The sequence below is a fragment of the Argopecten irradians genome, chromosome 5, assembly GCF_041381155.1.
Source record: "Argopecten irradians isolate NY chromosome 5, Ai_NY, whole genome shotgun sequence".
NCBI lineage: Eukaryota > Metazoa > Mollusca > Bivalvia > Pectinida > Pectinidae > Argopecten > Argopecten irradians.
The window spans coordinates 4,931,854-4,958,915 of record NC_091138.1 but is presented as its reverse complement, the minus strand read 5'-3'; the positions used below and the strand labels follow the sequence as shown (position 1 = coordinate 4,958,915).

Genomic DNA, 27,062 nt, shown 5'->3' with positions numbered 1-27,062 from the left:
AGTTGTGTCAATCAGGTGGTTGATTGTTCTGCCAATCAGGTGGTTCATTGTTCTAACAATCATCTAGTTCATTATTCTGCCAGTCAGGTGATCCTGTGTTCTTACAATCATCTAGTTTATTATCCAAACCATCAGGTGGTTCATTGTTCTTTCAATCAGGTTTTTCATTGTTCTGTCAATCAAATGGTTCATAGTATTGTCAATCAGGTGGTACATTGTTCTGCCGATCAAATGGTTCATAGTATTGTCAATCAGGTGGTACATTGTTCTGCCGATCAAATGGTTCATAGTATTGTCAATCACTTGGTTCATTGTTATTACAGTCATGTGGTTTATTGTTCTGCTAATCAGGAATAACCAACACAAAACTGAGTTTTCAACAATTTTAATGTAATTAGATCATTTTACATTAATTCTTTTTCAGGTTTTACTGAACATTCCATACCAATGTTTGCATGGAATGTTAATAATTATACTGAAAAAAAAAATGCATTAAAATGTATTGTAGATGCCTAATTGCTCTGATTTTGTCAATCTTGCTTATCTTGATATCCACAAATATTTGCATCAATGCACACTTGTGAAGTCCAATACTTCGCAGGACAGACAGCTAACAGCTAAAAGTTCCTTCAAAGCACTTATGTATAAATACTATGTGTTAAGATGGTGGAGTGATCGACTGGAGTAGCACTATGTTATGAGAATGAGTCTGTTAATGAAGCTTGTGTACCATCTCTTCTTTAGTTATGAGATGGTTGGTCTTATTGACAAGCTGCATCAGTGTCGTGATGTTATGAGACCAGTCATTGAGAATGTCACTTGGGTCCTTTTGGTGGGTAAAATTCACTATACCTTCCAGACGATCCATCTTAGCCTGTATTGTCTTGTTCACAACAAGACTTGACAAAAACTCTTCAGATTCCTAGAAATAAATACAACAATGAAAGTGAATTGAAGTTGGATTTAATGATCAAATGGTAAAGAAATAGATATAGATTTATAATCTGATTACAACGAAGAATCTTGTTCTTTCTCCACTAAATAGACAATTTGTCATCAGTCCAGTAGTGATATTTTGTTCACAGAAGGTCATTCCATCATATAACATAGATAGCCTGCCTAATTGGAAAGAATTACCTGTATACATTTACTTATAACAAAAAGATCCCAAAGCGATCTTGGCGATCATTGGAAAGAGGGATCTTTTTTCAGGTTTTCAAATTTTGACTATCAAAATCCAAGATGGGTGCCTGTCGGCCATCTTGAGGATCGATCAGTTCAATATGCACAAGAAGGGCCCAAGCAGAACCTACGTATGAAATATGAGACAGATCCTTTCAGCACTTTTTGGGAAATAACCATTAACAAACTTCAAATATCAAATCCAAGACTTGAGAAAGATCCCTTTAGTACTTTCTGAGGAATAGCTGTAACAGTCTTTTAACTATCAAAATATAAGATGGCTGCTTGTAGGTCATCTTGATAATCGATCGGTCCCAAAATTCAATATGCACAACTAGGGTTCTAGAAGAACCTACATATGAAATTTGAGACAGATCCATTCAATACTTTATGAGAATGAGTGGTAACAAACTTCAACTATCAAAATTCAAGATGGCGGTTGGTCGGCCATCTTTTTGACCAAACAGTCCCAAAATGCAATATACACAACCAGGGCCCTAGGGAATACCGGTACATGTGAAAGTTGAGAAAGATCCCTTCAGTACTTTCTGAGCGGTAACAAGAATTGTTAACGGACGGAAGGACGGACCAAGGACGATGGACGAAAGGCAATTTAATAGCCTACCATCATCGGAATGATGATGGTGGGCTTAAAACTTGAATCTGCACACCTAACAGTCACTATCCATATCCTGATTGGCCAATTCCAAGTTCACCAGAACAAGACCCCTTATAGTTTTTGTACTAATCCAAACAAACACAATTACATAAGGTACATTTTTTTATCAAGTTTTAAAAGACAAAAAGACTCTTCTCCTGATTTATGAAATTATATTTAGATATATTAGCTATCACTGAACCTAACCTTATATAAAATGTACATCAAAGTTTTCCTAACACTTCCCAAAAACCACAGATGCCTTAGGTAACTAAATAAGATACACTGTTTTCATCCTTGTTTATATTTTTCAGTGTGCAAATGACTCTAATCGAAATGAAAACCCCATTTTATAGTAACAAATTAAGGTTGTAGAGAATTAAAGGTACAAGAAGTCATATCTTACAGCTTCAGTTTGGTCGAGAAGTTCCGCGATTCTCTTGGTCCTTACACGAGTGTAGTATTTGGCCATCACTCGGATATTCTAAAAAACAAAACATATGTATGTAACTGAGTGATGGAAATCAATCTAGAAATACTTAATAAACTTTCACATCAACATCTATATGGCAAAGTTCAATTAGCAAGCCAAAAAAGCTGATAACTGACAGCATTAATTTCTTTAATTTTGTGATATAACTAGGGTTGTCAACGATTAAAGGGTTGTCAATGGTTAACCGATTAACCAATTACTTGGTCGGAAGTCTGCTAACCGGTTACGAAATTCTGTAACCGAATAATCGGACTAGTACATGTATGTATATTGAATAATCAGACTAGTACATGTATAAATATTGACTGTTTGTGTAATTATTGACCAATGGGAAACTCCATGTTAATCTATAGAGTAGTTTGACATATAACGTATCTATAGAGTAGTTTGACATATAACGTATTTTCACTAATGAGGGCGCCGGGCGCGGGTAAATGGCCAAGAGGGGCGCTGTTATTTGAGACCATTTTTAGATGTTTTTTTCTGAAACAGACTTTAGTCATCTTGCTTTCAGTTTCGTGTTTTTCTGAAACTTACTATAACCAACTTACGTTTTGAAGTCAAGTAAGTATTGAAATAACATAATTATGAAGAAATGTATACACCAGAAGTATTAAACATTGGTTAAATATGTCTGTTTCACGGAATTTTGGCATTTCATGCTAGCCTGTTTGTTTACCATGTGTACACAAAATGGCGGACGGTGCTTTCGATCGCTACTTTCGTTTTGTGGCAGATGGGACTTACCGACAAGAGCAAATAATGAAATGCTTAGAAATGATAAAATTTCTGTTATTTAGGAACCTTTATCATAGATATACAGTAAGTATTCATAAAACCTGTATAGACATCACTAAAATGTTGTTGCCAGTTAGCCTTCATCCATACACGTGTGTGGGGCATTCAAGTGACACGTTTTATTTTGAACATGGCATTCTCGCTGTTTCTATGTGTAAACACTTGGCAAAGATGTCCTAAGTTTTCAAATGCAATAAATTTAAAGCTTATACAAGCTGGTCGGATATCTGTTAAGCATCAGATTGATGTGAAACAGTGTTTTTTTAGCGTCTTCAAAGACAAATCATCACAATCTGGCACAAAAATTGTATAAAATTAGTTGATTTTTTTCAGCAAAAAACGTGGGGGCGCCCTTACTAGAGGAGTACATATACATGTCTCTGTACAGTATATCTCAAATAAACTTACCGCTATATATTGTAAACGTGTTTGCTAATTTGTTTTATAAATATAACTGTACATTTACATTTTATTTTTGTACTCATATGACTGGCACATTCAACATGAAGTTTAAAATCAGAAAAAGTACTTCTGTATGGTGAACTACAATGTCGTAAAATGCTGAATAATTGGGAAAGTTGGTCCTTATGCAAACCATTTTATACGCTGATAAAGAAAGCTAGTATGTTTATTGTATAAATTTATATAAGATGGCTAGTATGTGTTTCAACAGTATTCGATTGGCAGAATTCTATTTTTTCATTACATTCGCTGTAGTCTGATTAGCAAACAAAAGATAGACAATGACACTTTTCAGCCTTGCTAGATAATTTGATAGTTTGTGTGTTTTGTGTACAAAGCAATCATGTGCACCAATATCGGTAAACAAATGATTAAAAACCAGACATGCGTCTAGGCCTGTAGTATTGTGTTTAAGGTTTAAAATTGATTATATAACAAGAATTCTTAACAATAGGCTTATCTTGATAAGTAGTAAACAGGATTGGGGTTTTATTATTTTAACTTCCTATTAACAGCCAAGGTCATGTATGGATGTGCCAGATTTTGTTTATGGAGGAAAGCCAGAGTACTCAGAGAAAAACCATTAAACCAGTACCTGGCAACTGCCCTACATGGGATTTGAACTAGCGACCCAGAGGTGGAGGACTTGTGGTTATATGTCAAGACATCTGAACTTTGGTAGTACATTGGTAGAATTTGCTGTGGTCAAATTTGCTGTGGTAAGCTGTTCATGGCTCGATGACCAGGTTAATTAGTTTATGACAGGATTCAGGTTGTAACCATGCGAGAGGAAATAATCAATCATAAATGTCAAAAGTGGTTATTATATGGAATGTACATGGTATGTAGACATATATTTAGAAATACATACATCGGAGTTGAAATATGACTGTAATTTAGCGAAATGGTCTTAGGTGTTATTGAACTTGCTACTTTCGTTATGTATAACAGCTTCTTTGTTGCTGCTGTTCATTTCAATTTTAAGTTTACAGATTAACCGGTTACTTGGTTGAAAGAATTTCCGAGTAACTGGTTAACAAATTCCGATCGGTTTGACAAGCCTAGATTTAACGGGCATGTTTAAGGTGATCACTTACATGTTCTACTACTCTGTTTTTTAAGTCGGCCCAGCGTTTAGCTCCGCCCTCCAGCTTTGTGTTAAACACATGGGTAGCTGGACTACTTGTGGAGCCAAACTTGAGCTCACTTTCGTATGTCAGGCACAGTTGCTTCCATGTGATCAGCTCTGATGTTGTGAAACAGTTCAGTAGATCTCTGTCGAAGAAAAATAAGTGATTTAAAATGGATGTACAATACGAGACTTAGAAATGATAAAATATATTTAAATGAGTGCAATGAATTTGTTATATATTTCCATATTCATGACAAAATATCAGACTTACATTTACACCTGTGAATTTCAATATTAATATAAAAACACACAATACTTACTGGTATTTGGGGATCTCCTTGAGATTTCTGTCTTCCTTGACTTTGTGTATAACTGTCGTGACTGCCTAACCATTGACGAATAATGTGTAGTAGTTATCCCACAGCTGCAGTAGTTGTTCGGTGTGTACTGGGGCTATATTTAGAATTTCTATAGCGATTAATGAGGTAGGCGTGGGTTGTTATACACTGTAGTAATCTCACGATAATTCAGGATACACAAGACTTTGTCAATAACCATGTGGCAGCGCCCTATGCTAACAAACTCGGTCGTATGTTTTCGAATGGTATATCCACTGAAGAGAGCGTTCGGGATACGATACTGCATTTCATCAAATATTAGTGGTAAATTCCAATGCAAACATAACACATGTATAATTCTATTCAAATACGCCGCCATGTTTGATTTACCAGTAACCGTGAGGAAATTAAACACTCACCAGGTAAAATATGTTTTAAAGTTAAAAAAAGCCAACAAACTAAGAATAAACATAGTGAAACTGAACAAATGTCTAAGATTTTTTTTAAAGTTCATGTTCAAAACTTTTGACATCAGACTTTATTTCTTTCGTAGTGAAAATTTGTAGGTCATTCTATATATAGTACTAGTTGCCATATTTGGAGAGCAAGACTTTCTAACAAGAACCATACATGGCGGCCAAGTGGGACGGAATCGTAGCTCTGACGACGAGTCGACAATCTTTCAGAAATCTTCCGTCTGTTGTTCAGAGCTACTTCATCGCAGCTACGTCTGCCATGATGTTTCCTTTTGGTTTCGTCGCGGAAAGGAAGATACCAAAATGTTACCTATGAACCCGCTGTCACCGGTGCCCGCATAGCCACGCCTACTCGCTGTCAGATTTACCTAGTTCTAAATATAGTCCGAGTACACACCGAACAACTACTGCAGCAGTGTGATACTTACTACACAATATTCGTCAACGGTTAGGCAGTCATGACAGTAATATAAAAACACACAATACTTACTGGTATTTGGGGATCTCCTCGAGATTTCTGTCTTCCTTGACTCTGTGTATGAAGTCTGACTGCTCATTATCGTAGGGTGCCAGTATCACATACAGTACAACATATCGCAAGGCCTGAAGGTCAAGGTTCACACGTGTTTATTTATAGCTACAAGTTTACTCCTCGTTAATACTTAATCAAATAGTTGGAAATTTATTTGAAAGTCTAGTTTATATTGTAGTGGATATCGCAGTATTCAATTCAACAAATTAATGATATCTTGTAATTTCTTTCAACACTTGACAAAACATTAAAGTCTTCATCTCTCTCAACCACTATCATAGTATAGTATGTTGCTCATTGAAACAATAATAAATGTACACTGCATGGTATCCTAATATTAACTCCAGACAATATTTGTCATTATCCTTGTTTACTCAGTAAATACTAACCTCCCTCATTTTGTCTTTGTTTTCCTTGATCTCTGGTGTGTCATAAACAGCTTTATAATGTTTACAGATAGCCAGGTAGGATCCCTCATGTTCATCCAGCTCTATCATCAACTGGTAATACTTCAACTTCAGTTCCTGTAAAATACAACCCAACATATATAATTCATAACTATAATTCAGCAGATGTTACAGTTACATCTATATAACCAACCCCTGGCTTTTGTTTTAGGGGTACTTTCCACTTAATGCACTTCATAAATTACAAAGAAGCAATGGGACGAGTCTTGGGGATAAGTTTATATTTGAAAAAGAATTCTAATATTTCAAGGAAGTCTTAAAACTTATTTCATTATGATATTAAAATATTGATGAGCCAATCAGCATTGGAATTACAAATTTGTTACGAAAATCTGTACATGCCAAATTATGGCAAAGAACAATTAGTCAAACCTGCCTTGATGGCCACCTGCGTTAGTGGTCAGTTTATGGTGCTCCCGATGAATAACATTATAAATATATATTGAACTCTGATTAAGGGGTCACCTGTCTCACATGACCAGCAACCAATGAAATTGTGTCCTAATAACAAGTGTTTTCTAAAAACAACAGCCTGTGGATCACCTTGATAAGTGTTTAAGACAATTTATTATCTTAAATGATTCCTACTTTAATTAGATAAATAATTCCTACTTTAATTAGACTAATGATTCCTACTTTGATATTAGACTAATGATTCCCACTTTAATTAGACTTTAATGATTCCTACTTTGATATTAGACTAATGATTCCCACTTTAATTAGACTAATGATTCCTACTTTAATTAGACTAATGATTCCTACTTTAATTAGACTAATGATTCCTACTTTGATATTAGACTATTGATTCCTACTTTAATTAGACTTTAATGATTCCTACTTTGATATTAGACTATTGATTCCTACTTTAATTAGACTAATGATTCCTACTTTGATATTAGACTTTATTGATTCCTACTTTAATTAGACTTTAATGATTCCTACTTTGATATTAGACTATTGATTCCTACTTTAATTAGACTAATGATTCCTACTTTGATATTAGACTATTGATTCCTACTTTAATTAGACTAATGATTCCTACTTTAATTAGACTAATGATTCCTACTTTGATATTAGACTATTGATTCCTACTTTAATTAGACTAATGATTCCTACTTTGATATTAGACTATTGATTCCTACTTTAATTAGACTTTAATGATTCCTACTTTGATATTAGACTATTGATTCCTACTTTAATTAGACTTTAATGATTCCTACTTTGATATTAGACTTTTGATTCCTACTTTAATTAGACTTTAATGATTCCTACTTTAATTAGACTTTAATGATTCCTACTTTGATATTAGACTTTTGATTCCTACTTTAATTAGACTTTAATGATTCCTACTTTAATTAGACTAATGATTCCTACTTTAATTAGACAAATGATTCCTACTTTGATATTAGACTATTGATTCCTACTTTAATTAGACTAATGATTCCTACTTTAATTAGACTAATGATTCCTACTTTGATATTAGACTATTGATTCCTACTTTAATTAGACTTTAATGATTCCTACTTTAATTAGACTTAAATGATTCCTACTTTGATATTAGACTATTGATTCCTACTTTAATTAGACTAATGATTCCTACTTTAATTAGACTTTAATGATTCCTACTTTAATTAGACAAATGATTCCTACTTTGATATTAGACTATTGATTCCTACTTTAATTAGACTTTAATGATTCCTACTTTAATTAGACTTTAATGATTCCTACTTTAATTAGACTAATGATTCCTACTTTGATATTAGACTATTGATTCCTACTTTAATTAGACTAATGATTCCTACTTTGATATTAGACTATTGATTCCTACTTTAATTAGACTAATGATTCCTACTTTAATTAGACTTTAATGATTCCTACTTTAATTAGACTAATGATTCCTACTTTGATATTAGACTATTGATTCCTACTTTAATTAGACTTTAATGATTCCCACTTTAATTAGACTAATGATTCCTACTTTAATTAGACTTTAATGATTCCTACTTTAATTAGACTAATGATTCCTACTTTGATATTAGACTATTGATTCCTACTTTAATTAGACTAATGATTCCTACTTTAATTAGACTATTGATTCCTACTTTAATTAGACAAATAATTCCTACTTTAATTAGACTTTAATGATTCCTACTTTAATTAGACTATTGATTCCTACTTTAATTAGACTGATGATTCCTACTTTGATATTAGACTATTGATTCCTACTTTAATTAGACTTAAATGATTCCTACTTTAATTAGACTAATGATTCCTACTTTGATATTAGACTATTGATTCCTACTTTAATTAGACTAATGATTCCTACTTTAATTATACTTTAATGATTCCTACTTTGATATTAGACTATTGATTCCTACTTTAATTAGACTAATGATTCCTACTTTAATTATACTTTAATGATTCCTACTTTGATATTAGACTATTGATTCCTACTTTAATTAGACTAATGATTCCTACTTTGATATTAGACTATTGATTCCTACTTTAATTAGACTAATGATTCCTACTTTGATATTAGACTTTTGATTCCTACTTTAATTAGACTTTAATGATTCCTACTTTAATTAGACTAATGATTCCTACTTTGATATTAGACTATTGATTCCTACTTTAATTAGACTAATGATTCCTACTCTAATTAGACTTAAATGATTCCTACTTTGATATTAGACTATTGATTCCTACTTTAATTATACTTTAATGATTCCTACTTTGATATTAGACTATTGATTCCTACTTTAATTAGACTAATGATTCCTACTTTAATTATACTTTAATGATTCCTACTTTGATATTAGACTATTGATTCCTACTTTAATTAGACTTTAATGATTCCTACTTTGATATTAGACTATTGATTCCTACTTTAATTAGACTTTAATGATTCCTACTTTAATTAGACTTAAATGATTCCTACTTTAATTAGACTTTAATGATTCCTACTTTAATTAGACTAATGATTCCTACTTTGATATTAGACTATTGATTCCTACTTTAATTAGACTATTGATTCCTACTTTAATTAGACTGATGATTCCTACTTTGTTATTAGACTATTGATTCCTACTTTAATTAGACTAATGATTCCTACTTTAATTAGACTAATGATTCCTACTTTAATTAGACAAATAATTCCTACTTTAATTAGACTAATGATTCCTACTTTGATATTAGACTATTGATTCCTACTTTAATTAGACTAATGATTCCTACTTTAATTAGACAAATAATTCCTACTTTAATTAGACTATTGATTCCTACTTTAATTAGACTAATGATTACTACTCTAATTAGACTATTGATTCCTACTCTAATTAGACTAATGATTCCTACTCTAATTAGACTATTGATTCCTACTTTAATTAGACTATTGATTCCTACTTTAATTAGACTAATGATTCCTACTCTAATTAGACTATTCATTCCTACTTTAATTAGACTATTGATTCCTACTCTAATTGAATTATTGATTCCTACTTTAATCAGACTAAGTGTTTAAGGCAATTCCTTATCTTTAATGATTCCTACTTTAATTAGACTGAATGTTGATAATTTATGATATAATATGACTGTTATATATGTTTCAATTTAATGAAGACCTACCGTTGTTCCAGCTTCCTCAAAGAATTTTGAGCTGATTTTTTTGCTGATGATTTGTGTCCTAATATAATCCTTCTTGGCTAAACAAAGCCTCATCTGTTCCAGGATAAACTCCACTTTTTCCTTCTTCTCCATCGACCCAAACGTCTCGACCTAAAGGAACATTACAATGTATAGTTCTTGATGTCAAAAGTATTCAGAGTTCTCCCTATACTACAAAAATTGTATCTTACACTATTCTTAGTTTATGCAGTCAATGGTAGTAGTTTCTTCATAAAATTTTATCAACCTTGTAAATTAAGATGATAATTTCAGAGTAAGGGAGACAACTCATTTGTTCCCATGCAGATGCTTGAATAAATAGGTATACAGATGCCTCAAGATCTTCAACCATTTAAATGACCATGACTCAAGTAACTACATTAATTTGATCAGTATGTGTCCTTTGAAGTTATTAATAAATTACCATGATTACGGGAATGAATAAATATAAGACAAGAGTTTAGAAAGTATTGTCAGGTTTCTGTAGACATCTGTTACAGTAGCACCATCACCAGTCTCTCTATTTTCAGTCAGTGTGTTGAAGTCGATCTGTACCCACCTGTAGTTCCTGAAGTATATCCGCAGCCTCTGTGACCTTGCCACTGTCCTCCTTTATCTTTGCCAAAGTTCTGGTGAGTCTTGCTCGCTCAATCTCTACATAAATCTGAACATAACGATTAAGTTAACACAATCTTAGCAAAATGGTTATTCTATATAAATGGTTTCAAAAACAAAGCATGTTCTCTAAAATTAAAAAGAATTTGGAATATAATATTATAATCTTTATCCTGATAGGCACTGACATAGAAAAGTACTAAACAAAAAATAAAAGAGCTAACTGTCTTTTACATTAATATATTGCAAGCACCTATCAGTATTTAGCTACGCTCTGTAGAGACTTGGTTTAAGTGCTAGCTCAAGTTTTTCTTCAGATGTAAAATGTTTGTGGTAAAATCTTTAGTAGACATCAATAACACTCAGACACAGTATAATGTTGTTGGTGAAATCTTTTGTAGACATCAATAACCCTCAGACACAGTATAATGTGACACTACTCAAATTGGTACACTTTCTGAAGATAATTGTGAAAATTTCCTTACGTGTGTTTGAATCCAGATTTTTCTTTTAACATATAGCACAAATAGATGCCTTCAGTTTTAATTTCATGATTTGTTTACTTATCAGCAGTGCATATATTTATAAATAGAGAGCTTTGAATCATGTCCGGACCAGCCCTGTGTTTCAACAGGATCAAGTACCCAAAATGGTACACCTCATAAATTTGACATGATAAAAAATGTTTTTCATTTAAAAAGGAAGTTCAAACATTTTAAAGTTTATTTGAGCCACAAATCTGTCAAAAATATCCCATTCAGCAATTGTTTTCCTTGATTTAAAATATATAGTGTTTTAAGGGGTGTCGCACGACGTCATTTCCCAGATTTTTTTCGCAATTTCATTATTTCCATGTTTGAATAGAGATAAAAGAAACAGGAAAGAATATGACATGAAAAAATGTCACAGTTTCTAATAAGCACCTTAATTTTTGTTCAGGACAGTTATTGTTGGTTTTGATAATTAACTGAAAATTCTGCTTCCTTTATTTTAAACTGTACCAATTTGGGTAGACACCTTAGACATCAATAATACACTCGGACACGTACCTTTCCTGCTGTGACTGTTCTCAGTGTGTCGATTAGTTTCAGTTTGACGTCCATGTTACCTGGGGGAGTCTTTTCTACGTATGTATAGGCTTCCTGGATCATCTTTGTCACAGACTGAAAAATATAGGAAATAAGGTATATATGTATATATATAGGCTTCCTGGATCATCTTTGTCACAGACTGAAAATTATAGGAAATAAGGTATATATGGGCTTCCTGGATCATCTTTGTCACTGACTGAAAATTATAGGAAATAAGGTATATATATGTATGTATATAGGCTTCCTGGATCATCTTTGTCACAGACTGAAAATTATAGGAAATAAGGTATATATGGGCTTCCTGGATCATCTTTGTCACAGACTGTAAAGTATAGGAAATAAGGTATATATGTATGTATGTATAGGCTTCCTGGATCATCTTTGTCACAGACTGAAAATTATAGGAAATAAGGTATATATGTATGTATATGGCTTCCTGGATCATCTTTGTCACAGACTGAAAATTATAGGAAACAAGGAGCCGCAAAGCTTGGCATTATCCCCCGCGCCCAGTTGTGTATGAAAGCTCAAACATAAAATAAATGAAGCTCATTGTAACTAAGAGTTTAAAATGAAAGATTCCCATTAGCAAAAGGCACAACTAGAGCACTAGCCTAACATGTACAGAAAGTTTCGTGTAGCCAAGTTGAACGGTTTTTGAGTTATAGCCTGAAATAGAAAGGAAACTTTAATAATATGGTATTTTTGAATAAGTTTCCATAGTAACAGAAAAAGTATCGAAAATGAAAGGTTCCCATTAGCAAAAGGCACAACTAGAGCACTAGCCTAACATGTACAGAAAGTTTCGTGTAGCCAATTTGAATGGTTTTCGATTATAGCCCGGAATAGAAAGGAAACTTTAATAATATGGTATTTTTTATAATAAATTTCCATGGTAACAGAAAAAGTATTGAAAATGGAAGGTTCCCATTAGAAAAAGGCACAACTAGAGCACTAGCCTAACATGTACAGAAAGTTTCGTGTAGCCAAATTGAACGGTTTTCGAGTTATAGCCCGGAATAGAAAGGAAACTTTAATAATATGGTATTTTTTTAATAAGTTTCCATGGTAACAGAAAAAGTATCGAAAATGAAAGGTTCCCATTAGCAAAAGGCACAACTAGAGCACTAGCCTAACATGTACAGAAAGTTTCGTGTAGCCAAGTTGAACGGTTTTCGAGTTATAGCCCGGAATAGAAAGGAAACTTTAATAATATGGTATTTTTTTAATAAGTTTCCATGGTAACAGAAAAAGTATTGAAAATGGAAGGTTCCCATTAGAAAAAGGCACAACTAGAGCACTAGCCTAACATGTACAGAAAGTTTCGTGTAGCCAAGTTGAACGGTTTTCGAGTTATAGCCCGGAATAGAAAGGAAACTTTAATAATATGGTATTTTTTAATAAGTTTCCATGGTAACAGAAAAAGTATCGAAAATGAAAGGTTCCCATTAGCAAAAGGCACAACTAGAGCACTAGCCTAACATGTACAGAAAGTTTCGTGTAGCCAAGTTGAACGGTTTAGGAGTTATAGCCCGGAAACGATACTCGGACGGACGGACGGACGCACGGACGGACGGACAGAGCCCAAATCAATATCCCCCGCAAACGCGTTTCGCGGGGGATAATAAGGTATGGGCTTCCTGGATCATCTTTGTCACTGACTGAAAATTGTAGGAAATAAGGTATGGGCTTCCTGGATCATCTTTGTCACAGACTGAAAATTGTAGGAAATAAGGTATATATGTATGTATATAGGCTTCCTGGATCATCTTTGTCACAGACTGTAAAGTATAGGAAATAAGGTATATATGTATGTATATAGGCTTCCTGGATCATCTTTGTCACAGACTGAAAATTATAGGAAATAAGGTATATATGTATGTATATAGGCTTCCTGGATCATCTTTGTCACAGACTGTAAAGTATAGGAAATAAGGTATATATGTATGTATATAGGCTTCCTGGATCATCTTTGTCACAGACTGAAAATTATAGGAAATAAGGTATATATGTATGTATATAGGCTTCCTGGATCATCTTTGTCACAGACTGAAAATTATAGGAAATAAGGTATATATGTATGTATAGGCTTCCTGGATCATCTTTGTCACAGACTGAAAATTATAGGAAATAAGGTATATATGTATGTATATAGGCTTCCTGGATCATCTTTGTCACAGACTGAAAATTATAGGAAATAAGGTATATATGTATGTATAGGCTTCCTGGATCATCTTTGTCACAGACTGAAAATTATAGGAAATAAGGTATATATGTATGTATATAGGCTTCCTGATATGGGCTTCCTGGATCATCTTTGTCACAGACTGAAAATTATAGGAAATAAGGTATATATGTATGTATATAGGCTTCCTGGATCATCTTTGTCACAGACGGAAAATTATAGGAAATAAGGTATATATGTATGTATAGGCTTCCTGGATCATCTTTGTCACAGACGGAAAATTATAGGAAATAAGGTATATATGTATGTATAGGCTTCCTGGATCATCCTTGTCACAGACGGAAAATTATAGGAAATAAGGTATATATGTATGTATAGGCTTCCTGGATCATCTTTGTCACAGACTGAAAATTATAGGAAATAAGGTATATATGTATGTGTAGGCTTCCTGGATCATCTTTGTCACAGACGGAAAATTATAGGAAATAAGGTATATATATGTATGTATAGGCTTCCTGGATCATCTTTGTCACAGACTGTAAAGTATAGGAAATAAGGTATATATGTATGTATAGGCTTCCTGGATCATCTTTGTCACAGACTGAAAATTATAGGAAATAAGGTATATATGTATGTATATAGGCTTCCTGGATCATCTTTGTCACAGACTGAAAATTATAGGAAATAAGGTATATATGTATGTATAGGCTTCCTGGATCATCTTTGTCACAGACTGTAAAGTATAGGAAATAAGGTATATATATGTATGTATAGGCTTCCTGGATCATCTTTGTCAAAACTATTAAGGACATTCAGTAGCTTGGCTGTTTCAGATAATAAGACATGCATCTAATAAGTGTATGATATTAATCTTTAAATAGTGGTATATGGTTATATAAGATCAATGTTTCAATGCCTACCTGTTTTATCTGCCCTCGTTTCTTTGTGAGTACAACAATATTTTCATTCAAAGCATCCCAGTTTTTTTGTTCAAAACAGAGGCGTACCACTGTCACCAGAACACGACTTGTAGAATGAGTATCAGCTCCCTATTAAATACAAAGTAGATAAATTAATATTAGTAAAACATTTCTCTTATACAAATTAGATAAAGTTAATGTAGTAAAACACTTCTATTATACCAAGTAGATAAGTTAATGTTAGACTAGTAAAATTAATATTAGTAAAACATTTCTCTTATACAAATTAGATAAAGTTAATGTAGTAAAACACTTCTATTATACCAAGTAGATAAAGTTTATGTTAGACTAGTAAAATTAATATTAGTAAAACATTTCTCTTATACAAATTAGATAAAGTTAATGTAGTAAAACACTTCTATTATACCAAGTAGATAACGTTAATGTTAGACTAGTAAAATTAATATTAGTAAAACATTTCTCTCCTGCACATTTTTTAAACAAGAGGCCCAGAGGGCCTGTATCGCTCACCTGGTTTGTAATGCCTAGTAAGGTTCATTCTTTCTTTTCTGAAGGAATTTGAATATTTACCTCTAATTCCCCTATTTGGCCCCACTCTTTCTGCTCAAGGGGGTCAGAGCCAAAAATTATAGGAATTCTGTTAACCCAAGGATGTTTCTGGGCCAAATTTGGTTAAAATCCAAGCAGAACTCTAGGACTAGTAGCGATTTATAGGATTTACCTAAATTTCCCTATTGGACCCCGCCCCCCCTCCTGCCCCCAGGGGGTCAGAGCCAAAATTTATACAAGTTCTATTCCCCTTCCCCAAAGATGTTTCTGGCCAAATTTGGTTTCAATCCATGCAGAACTCTAGGACAAGTAGCGATTTATTATAGGATTTACCTCCATTTCCCCTATTGGGCCCGCCCCTCCTGCCCCCGGGGGGTCAGAGCCAAAATTTATATAAGTTCTGTTCCTATTCCCCTAAGAATGTTTCTGGCCAAATTTGGTTACAATCCATGCAGAACACTAGGACAAGTAGCGATTTATAGGATTTACCTCAATTTCCCCTATTGGGCCCCGCCCCTCCTGTCCCCAGGGGGTCAGAGCAAAAATTTATACAAGTTCTGTTCCCCTTCCCCGAAGGATGTTCATGCAGAACTCTAGGACAAGTAGCGATTTATAGGATTTACCTTAATTTCCCCTATTGGGCCCCGTCCCTCCTGTCCTCGGGGGGTCAGAGCAAAAATTTATACAAGTTCTGTTCCCCCCCCCCCCCCCCCCCCCCCAGGATGTTTCTGGCCAAATTTGGTTAAAATCCATGCAGAACTCTATGACTAGTAGCGATTTAAAGGAAATGTTGACGGACAGACGGACGGCGGACGACGGCCGCCGCGCCATGACATAAGCTCACCGGCCCTTCGGGCCAGGTGAGCTAAAAATTATCCCAGCAATAATAACTACAGTAAAACCCCTCTAACTCGAACCCGGATTCCTCGAATACCCCCTATTCGTCGAACTGGTCGTACGGTCCCGACCGTGTCCCTATATAATCTATGTAACAAAACCCTGGATAGCTCGAACAGCTATTCGTCGAATACCCCTTATTCCTCGAACAGAAATATATCCCCGTTTGAGCAAATACATAGTATGTTCGGCCCTTGATAATTGTTTACCTGTGTCACACCTGACTGCACCGACCGTCACGGATAACAGTTCACGGCCTGTGTTTATACAGGTGTCGTATCAAGCCTTTCGGTAATTAAGGGATTAACAGTGTCAGAATTACCTACCTTCACGATCGACAGTCGTTGTTTCATGCAAACTTTATTTGAATATTTCAGAAAAGGCATTAAATCATTGATGTCTCTCTCGTAATAATCTTCGCTTAAATACGAAAATACGGAAAATGTTGATTCGTGTTAATAGAAAGTACGCATTGTGAAATGACAAAAGAGTCGGAAGAAATCGCTGACGTTCGACTTCCTGTATAAGTTCAATATATTTTTTTTTAATTTCTGCGGTTTTTTTTTCAAAAGATATACACGATACCAACATTTGATAGTGCTATGTACAAATCACATTGACCAATGTTCGTTTTTATCAGTGCGTTCCGTATCTTTTCCCGCATATTGTATTTTCGTAACTTTCCTCGTGTGAACACGTGTAACCTAACACTTTTACAAGGTAGACATAGGTATCGTTGTTTGTTCGTAACTATGCTGGTTAATAACTTTATAGTGTGTATTTATTTTGTAAATGTGTTAAATGATTTTTGTTAATTAAATTGTCGAAATTGTACACATTGTCTGTTTTAACCAATATGGTATTTTGTACCACGTTTGACGATCGATTACATTTGATTTACTCTGTCGTCAGTATTTTCAAATCCTCATTTTATGTAATACATCTTTTTTTCAACTTGATATTGCTATCAAAAAACACTTTCATAAAAAATCCAAAATGCTGAAATTACGGTAATTAAAATGTCATTGCAATGTATTGTTTGTCATAGGGAGACCGGACATTTTGACTGTCAACGGTCGATCGTGACCAACCTCGGATGAGTCGAATACCCTGTATTCCTCGAATTATTGATCGGGTCCCCTGCTGTTCGAGTTATAGGGGTTTTACTGTACATATAAAACCCCTGTTAAAGTCAGTGATTATGGAATTTAAATTAATAATAATATATCATTATCATATTCATTATTGAGTATTAAGTTTTATAAACATTAATACTTAAGAATGCCATTTAAGTGGAGAAATATCCTAACAATTTGCCTGAAGGCCAAAGTAGGCCTCAAATGCCCCAACCTGAGAGATAATATATAACACAAGATTGTCAAGTATTTTAACAACCTACATTATTAGCCCCCACCTCCCTGCCAGTGCCCACATACACATTTTAATAATCTGATTACATCACAATTCTTTCCTGGTGCTTGTGCATGTAAAAGTCTCCCTTAATACATGCATATTCATTTTTAAATTTTAGCTATAATTAGTACTTTTGAAAGGTTGCCAGTGTAATACATAGACACTGCTATGTACCAAGAGCACCTAACTACTTTAGAAACTTTAGTCTAATACATTCATGGATTTTTTATGATATTATAAGCTTTTTCCTTACTGTTCTCGTTTGCTTTTCTAAAGACATCAATATATCCAGTGCTTCTGTCAATTTCCCTTGCTGAAATAAAAAGAGAATATTATTAATGAGAATGCTTGATTATTACTGTAAACATGGAGATTTCCACGGGTGGTTAATTTCATGATTTCCTTCAGTAAACTATACACGTTTCTTCTTCTGGGATCTTCCTCTCTGAACTTTCAAAGAACTTTCCTAATCAAATACCACAACCAATACTTTTTCAGACTTAGCCCTTAAGCTGGCTCACATAGCCCTATATATGAGATACTCATACAGTTTAATACATTTACTATATAAAATTTATGAACTATACATATTTAATTTATTTCTACTCATATGTCCTCATCAAACTAATTCATTATTTCTATTGTATCATTCATCTTTAAAATTTCATGATCCTGCTGATGACCAGAAGATGAACCACAACACACATGAACTTATAGCTGGACGTTGGTTCTTAAGAATTTCTCCTTCTGGAGTTTTTTCTTTTTGTTCACCTATACGCGTAAGGGTTATCTTTGCGATCTAATTACATTCGCGTAAATTATGAAAATCTGTTAGTTGCCTTTCTTAATTCCTGTTCGACCTTACGGACGGCATACTGTATGAATGTAAAATGTAAAAGTGTAGATTACAAAAACGATTTGATAAATTGAAATACACGCCAAATGGGTAAATTCATTCTTTCAAAGTCAAAATTTGTTCCTACCTGTCACTAATTAAATGCTTGATTACGAAATAAAATAAATCGGAATGTGTTACTTCTCTGCCTTCATGATGTAATCTAATCGTAAAGTTTACAAAATTAATATTACGTGTGAGGGAATTTTCGAGATCTAGCGAACTCTGTTTCCTCAACATAAAGTTAATCCCCCTTGTGTAAATATTACGTGTGTGGGAATTTTTGAGATCTAGCGAACTCTGCATGTTTACTCAACATAAAGTTTAAATCCCCCTCGTGTAAATATTACGTGTGGGGGAAATTTTTGAGATCTAGCGAACTCTGTTTACTTAACATAAAGTTAATCCTCCTCGTGTAAATATTACGTGTGGGGGAATTTTTGAGATCTAGCGAACTCTGTTTCCTCAACACAAGAGGCCCAGAGGGCCTGTATCGCTCACCTGGTTTTTTGTTAGTAATTATCACAAGACTCTGACAATTAGAAAAATAAGCAAAATTGACAACCAAAGTTTAATTTTGAATCACAACCATACAATGATGCTATTGATACCATACAAATATGCTATCCAATACATAGGTTCAGAGACAAAGTCATTTATATGGAAATAGCCAAAATGCCCCCTTTTGACCCCGCCCCTCAGGCCCCCGGGGGGTCAGCCCTATCATTTGCACAATTTTGAATCCCCACACTATAAGGATGCTACCATTGCATTATGGGTGCTATACCATGCTTAGTTTCAGAGAAGAAGTCGTTTATATGGAAATAGCCAAATTGACCCCTTTTGACCCCGCCCCTCAGGCCCCCGGGGGGTCAGCCCTATCATTTGCACAATTTTGAATCCCCACCCTATAAGGATGCTACCATTGCATAATGGGTGCTATACCATGCTTAGTTGCAGAGAAGTCATTTCGTTTATATGGAAATAGCCAAATTGACCCCCTTTGACCCCGCCCCTCAGGCCCCCCGGAGGTCAGCCCCATCATTTGTACCATTTTGAATCCCCACCCTATAACGATACTACAATTGCATTATGAGTGCTATCTCATGCTTAGTTTCAGAGAAGAAGTTGTTTATATGGAAATAGCCAAATTGACCCCATTTGACCCCGCCCCTCAGGCCCCCGGGGGGTCAGCCCCATCATTTGTACAATTTTGAATCCCCACCCTATAAGGATGCTACCATTGCATTATGGGTGCTATCCCATGCTTAGTTTCAGAGAAGAAGTCGTTTATATGGAAATAGCCAAATTGACCCCATTTGACCCCGCCCCTCAGGCCCCCGGGGGGTCAGCCCCATCATTTGTACAATTTTCAGTTAGTAGCCCATAAGGATGCTACCAGTCAAATTTTGTTGAAATCCGACCAGCGGTTATGGAGAAGAAGTCGATTGTTGACGGACGCCGGACGCCAGACGCCGGACGCCGGACGACGGACGACAGACGACAGACGACAGACGACGGACGCTGCGGTATCCCATAACTAATAAAGTTAATCCCCCTTGTGTAAATATTACGTGTGGGGGAATTTTTGAGATCTAGCGAACTCTGTTTCCTCAACATAAAGTTAATCCCCTTGTGTAAATATTACGTGTGGGGGAATTTTTGAGATCTAGCGAACTCTGCATGTGTACTAAACATAAAGTTTAAATCCCCCTCGTGTAAATATTACGTGTGGGGGAAATTTTTGAGATCTAGCGAACTCTGTTTACTCAACATAAAGTTAATCCCCCTTGTGTAAATATTACGTGTGGGGGAATTTTTGAGATCTAGTGAACTCTGTTTACTCAACATAAAGTTTAAATCCCCCTTGTGTAAATATTACGTGTGGGGGAAATATATGAGATCTAGCGAACTCTGTTTACTCAACATAAAGTTAATCCCCCTCGTGTAAATATTACGTGTGGGGAAATTTTTGAGATCTAGTGAACTCTGTTTACTCAACATAAAGTTAATCCCCCTCGTGTAAATTTCCACATTTACAGTAATTGCTCAATGAAACTCACCACAATACTGCCAATATAGCTGTTTAAAATAATTTCATCACGTCATTATTTTCAAATTGGAATGTTGTCACATGAAGTAGCCAGAACTTCTAATTATTTGATTGCAAGTGGGTTCTTATGTTTTCAATGTAAAAAATTTGGTCTACTGTTGTGGCAATACCCGGGTAAATGCATTACAATCACTATGTACAAAAGTCGGTCGTGAATTTTTTTTTAATTTTTAGGAGTGGTGGGGGAGGAGTTGAGTTGCTTTATTACTACATTACGAAGTAATATCGTCTTTCAGGCTTTAGGCTGGCTAGAAGCCTTTTATTTCTTATTACCATAATTGAACTTTATCTGGATAAACTTAAAGCAAACGTAAAAATCTAAGTTGAAAACTTCACACACTACATTTTAGTTTTGAAAAAGTGTGATAAAATAGCTAAGGTCGGAAGTAAAAACTATCCTACAGTTTTAACACATTAAAATTGTATTGAAAAAACATAATTTGAAAATGACAAATGATTTCCATTTGTTTGTATAAATTATTAGAGAGTCTTCAGGTATTTCTGGTCGTCTGCTATTTTTGGCCCCTAAATATAACAAGAGCTGTTGGAGAACAGCAAAGCTCGCCTATTGAGAAGAAGTTGATGTTCAAGTATTTACTATTTAAAAATATCAAGCAGTGCCCTCAATCTATATTAAACAGACTCAAAAACCCCCTAAAGGACCCCAAATTGGTTGTATTATCACGTTCAGCATCCATACACATTAGGAAAATAAAATCATAAACATTTATGATGACTTAAGCTTAAACAATAGACAAAATAGAAACTTGCTCAAAAACTTTAACATGGAAATATGACAAATTAACAGACTCAAAAAAAAACCCTAAAGGGCCCCAAATTGGTTGTATTATCACATTCAGCATCCATACACATTAGGAAAATAAAATCATAAACATTTATGATGACTTAAGCTTAAAGTGAATAGCCGGGCAAAGAAAACCAGTCTAAATGCGTTCATTGGCCTTCCAAAAGTTCTCACATATTAATACGACGGTCAAGTTCTGCTTAGTTTCCCAGTTCTGACCATAAAAGTAAAGAAACCCTGAAAGCATTGAAAGCGATGCTGTGTGGAAATGTAACCACGGACATAGTGAGCAGGGAGGACGTTTTAAAAATTTCCATACTTTAAATTAATTTCTTCGTACGCAGACGGATTTTGACGAGAGATTTTATTTTTCCATTTCATAGAAATTACACTGGATACATTCACACCATTTTACCGACTTTAGCCATCCTTGCCCGACTGTTCACTTTAAACAATAGACAAAATAGAAACTTGCTCAAAAACTTTAACATGGAAATATGACAAATTAACAGACTCAAAAAAAACCTAAAGGGCCCCAAATTGGTTAAATTGTAACGTTCAGCATCCATACACATTAGGAAAATAAAATCATAAACATTTATGATGACTTAAGCTTAAACAATTGACGAAACAGAAACTTGCTCAAAAACTTTAACGCGAAATGGGACGCCAATGCTGACGCCGACGCCAGGGTGACAACATTAGCTCCCCCTATTCTTCGAATAGGTGAGCTAAAAATGAACTTTTTTGATCCAATAATTGGGTGTCAATAAATAATTGATGGTAAGATTTACCAACAGATCTCATGTTATCATTTTATCTGACCAATGGTAGTGAATTTAAACTTCTAATTTACTACACACTAAAATAAATTATTTCTTTTACCTGGTCAGATTTAGCAATTATTATGCAATACACAATATTTGATGAGGTTGTCCACAAAGTTATATGTTTCTCATATCAATGAAAATTGCTAAAATAAGTGTTTTTCGGCGATGCTTGGTGGAAAACCTCTGAATGAAAATGTTTCCAGGTGGCAACAATTTAGCTGCAAATGGGACAATGAGGGGCGAATTTTATCGACAACTTTGTTAATTTTTTGGCCTCCTGATAAGTATTTTCCTGTATTTTTGACAATAAAAGCCTAAATCAGGTACTTGTTTTTTTTCTTCGAGATAGTTCACATAGTTTGGGGAATTTCCAATCAAAATGGTAATTTTCAAAAATCAGTGTCACCAACTTTATACAGAAGAATATATATAAATATACATATACCAGTTACGATGACCAGCAAAATTACAATATATATACTGTATGATAACTGATTTTGCAAAATGTAGGATGTCTTATATTCTAACGCCTGATAAAACACAAAAAATAAAAAGGTGTTGTTTTTCCTTCGTTGTTAGCAATCAATAATTATACTTGTAAACATTATTTCATTAGCTGTTACTATTTACACCAGTACTTATATTGATATTTCGTTTCATATTTGATTTACGTATAGTACAAGTATATGATACTGGTACACTGGTGTCTGTTCCAGATTATTGTCACATTTATTCAATATATAAGTATAATTCTTTAATGAATAATCCCTTGTTAATTTTTTTCCATTTCATTATTGGCAACATATATTCCCCACTTCCCCCCACTTCTTAACCTCCAACCCATCCCTTTCCTATCTCCTTTTCCCCTCCCACCCATTCCGTTTCTGACTGTTCTTTCCTTTCCTAACTTCTCTCCTGTAAATGTAACATCTTGTCTCCCCCCTGAATAAAAGTGTGTGTGGAAGGAATGAAAATAAAAACAAAAAGACAAATATTATATGTAATAATATAAAGTATGTATGTATCAGGGTATGTGAGTTGTATGTGTGTATGTGTGAGTGTGTGTGTGTTTGTGTGTATAGTGTGATGTGTGGGTGTTGTTTCGTTGTTAATGTTATATACATGTACAAAATTTGAAAAATAAAACAAGAGGCCCAGAGGGCCTGTATCGCTCACCTGGTTTGTAATGTCAAGTCATGTTCTGAATACAGGTTCATTGTTTCTTTTCTGAAGGAATTTGAATATTTACCTCTTATTTCCCTATTGGGCCCCGCCCCTCCTGCCCCCGGGGGGTCAGAGCCAAAATTTATACAAGTTCTGTTCCCCTTCCCCAAGGATATTTGTGGCCAAATTTGGTTACAATCCATGCAGAACTCTAGGACAAGTAGCGTTTTATAGGATTTACCTCTATTTCTCCTATTGGGCCCCGCCCCTCCTGCCCACGGGGGGTCAGAGCCAAAATTTATACAAGTTCTGTTCCCCTTCCCCCAAGGATGTTTGTGGCCAAATTTGGTTACAATCCATGCAGAACTCTAGGACAAGTAGCGTTTTATAGGATTTACCTTTATTTTCCCTATTGGGCCCCGCCCCTCCTGCCCCTGGGGGGTCAGAGCAAAAATTTATACAAGTTCTGTTCCCCTTCCCCCAAAGATGTTTGTGGCCAAATTTGGTTACAATCCATGCAGAACTCTATGACTAGTAGCGATTTAAAGGAAATGTTGACGGACGGACGACGGACGACGGACGCCGCGCCATGACATAAGCTCACCGGCCCTTCGGGCCAGGTGAGCTAAAAATTATAAAAAAAAAAAATAAAAATGGACTGATATGAAAAAAAAAAAAAAGGTGTTGTTTACAAATATAAAATATTTCCGTTAATGTGCCTAAATGAGATAAGATGATTTTTTCACTAGCAATAATTTGAAATATTTTTCCAAATATTGAAGTTGGCCGAAAACTTCAGACTTCATGGCAATAAATTCCAGAAGGGGGCCGAATTCAGCAGACAGCATCACTTGATAAAAGTTTGAAATCATCTACAGCATGAGTGGCCTTGACCTTCAGTTTCTTTGTAAACAAACGCACTTGAGCGTATCAATATTCTGTTTTCACATGGTTTCTTGAATTGGGATAAAAAAAGTCTGAGAAAACGATATTTCTGTAATGAAGAGGGCAAATATACCCAAAGGCGTTCTAACATTCTGAAACAAAATAAAATATTTAAGATATTTGAATGGTACAAATTCAGTCTGCGACTTTCTAGTCTGATGCCCATGACTATAATTTTAAAGCCAGACTACTCACTAGTGCCAATTATAATTAAATAGTCAAATTCCCACACAATTAAAATCTGTAAATACTATATTTACAAATGTAGTGGCCAATTGCATTTTGCAACACATTTTGAGTGCATAATAATGTATGCAATTATTTCAGTCCAGATACATCACGTTGTGAGAATTTGCATTTGTAATGTAATGGAGTCAAAAATCGTAAACTGATCATGACAGGAGTGCTGAAGCAAAATGACTGTATGTTTAATTTGGACTACTGGTTGGCGACATATTATCGTGATTTTGATTGGTGTGGTACACTGAATGCGATTTTTAAATGGTTTGTGTTTAGAAAGATGACACCTACCAAAATTACCAACAATATTTTCAAATTTAGAAGAAAATTTAATTTTTAACATAAAAATACCAAATTTCAGTAAATCTTACCTCACAAGTACAACATTAGCCAGGGGGAAGGCATGATATCGGCTTTATTCTAAGATGATAGTCCCGATTTATATATCGTCTGCTTCCTCTGATGACAGACAACAGCGTTCAAAAAACGAAAGTTGTAAGGGAGGTAATTCAATCTTAAAAACGAACTCTGATCGGGGCCACTCAAGCGTTTTTGACCAGACGACAAAATACAAGGCTAGTAAACAATGCCGATTTGATTTGTTATTTTATAGTTTACAGAATTAATCACCGCCAGAAATAATTCAAATATCTTTAATATTTATTCAAAATACTAATAATTTATACAGACATGTGATAAATATTTGTCATTTTGCCAGAAATAGATCGGTAAATGGCAACCTTTTCATTTCCCCTGTCAGCGTAATCTAACGATTTGACATGTCATAAACAATACACATTTTCTTTCTTTTGCAACGCAGTTATTACATCAATTTTTTTTTTTTACAAATAGTTAAAATGTTTATCTTTATGTTGATACCAAATTTAATTTATTCCATCACACGTAACTATTTTTAAGAAAAAAATCACCATAATATGTTCAGTAAAATGACACGAAAACCTATTTGACCGACTTTATTCAAAGGGCTGTGTTTATTGTAAAATATCATAAAAATATACTTAAAGCTTATTTATTTAAAGACCCACTACCTTTCCGAAACGGCTTTTAATTTTTAAAATGGGAATGTAAAACAAGATCGATAATTTTGTAGAGTCCTAAAAATTATTAACTTACCGTTAAAACTACATTTATCATCACCTTCTGAACGATTTGATTAAAATAAATAAAATGTTTATTTTCAAAACGCGGGTCGTATTATTTTTCCCGTCGTCGTCCTAAATACCGAGCGGTAGTTGACTATCACTGTGCCAGACGGCAAAACAGGGAATTGACTCTCTACGGTTTTCATATATTACGCAGGCAATCTTGCATATGTTTGGTGTCGTAACCTTATTTTAGATCATCGGTATGCATTTTCTGGTGTTATTAATGTTTTTTAAGAAACCTTTACATTTTGCTCCGGAAAGGTAATGGGCCTTTAAATGTTGTGGACTAAAGCTTATTTACAACTCTAAAAATCTAAATTTAAATACAACGTTTAGAAAAAATCGATAAAAATCGCTATTTTTTCACGATAACATGTCGCCAGCCAGTAGTGATTAAATAGTCAGACTACATGCCTAGGGCAGATTCAGTAGTCAAATCACAATTTCTCAGAATTAGGAAGAGTCAAAACAAGAAAACATATGACAAATATACACATGCTTTAAAATCAAGAGTCAAATATGATTTTTGGGAGTCAAGAACATACTCTCAATGGTCTATTGGATGTCCTGGGACTAGAAGAATTTTGGGGTTTACAAGCCAAATGACTATCAGCGAAAAAAAATTAACGTCACTGTGTGCAAATTATGGCCATCCCGTACCCATTCATATAAAGATTGCATATTATTTCATTTCATTTGATACCCAATGAACTGATCCGTCAGAGATTTAGAAATATATATCTCGCAAGTCCTGTAATACAACATATATACCCCCCCCTCTCCCCGGCGTGTGACAAAGCAAATTTTGAAGTTATAATTAAGGAGTAAGAATAAATACATGAAATTTACTTCAGCATATCAATTAAAGATTACTTATGTATTTACCTTTGCTAATTTTTCACATTTCGGAAGTTTTTCATCTACAGTTGAACTGTAGTCAACTTCCATTTTCTGAGGAGCTGTTTCTGTGTCAGCCATGGTTGCTTCTTGTCGTCTTTCTGGGCGCGTTCGA

The 27,062-nt window shown here is 34.4% G+C and overlaps 1 protein-coding gene across 1 annotated transcript; it reads right to left on the bottom strand.

Moving 5' to 3' along the window:
* Positions 1-369: 369 nt before the first annotated feature.
* On the bottom strand, positions 370-27,062 carry LOC138322702 (26S proteasome non-ATPase regulatory subunit 12-like). Its single transcript, XM_069266742.1, has 11 exons — positions 26,936-27,062; positions 18,146-18,205; positions 15,013-15,141; positions 11,866-11,979; positions 10,761-10,865; positions 10,163-10,312; positions 6,461-6,595; positions 6,030-6,142; positions 4,691-4,868; positions 2,247-2,324; positions 370-922 (listed from the first exon to the last, which is right to left on the bottom strand). The coding sequence occupies exons 1-11, from the start codon at positions 27,026-27,028 to the stop codon at positions 713-715; spliced, it is 1,365 nt and encodes a 454-aa protein (XP_069122843.1). The 5' UTR covers positions 27,029-27,062; the 3' UTR covers positions 370-712.

Excerpts from the sequence above, each read along its gene's own strand:
- LOC138322702 (XM_069266742.1), bottom strand. The coding sequence starts at position 27,028 with ATGGCTGACACAGAAACAGCTCCTCAGAAAATGGAAGTTGACTACAGT. Across the intron at positions 2,325-4,690 it reads AAAACAGAGTAGTAGAACAT|AATATCCGAGTGATGGCCAA; the intron begins GTAAGTGATCAC and ends TTTGTTTTTTAG. Across the intron at positions 923-2,246 it reads TTCTCGACCAAACTGAAGCT|GAATCTGAAGAGTTTTTGTC; the intron begins GTAAGATATGAC and ends ATTTATTTCTAG.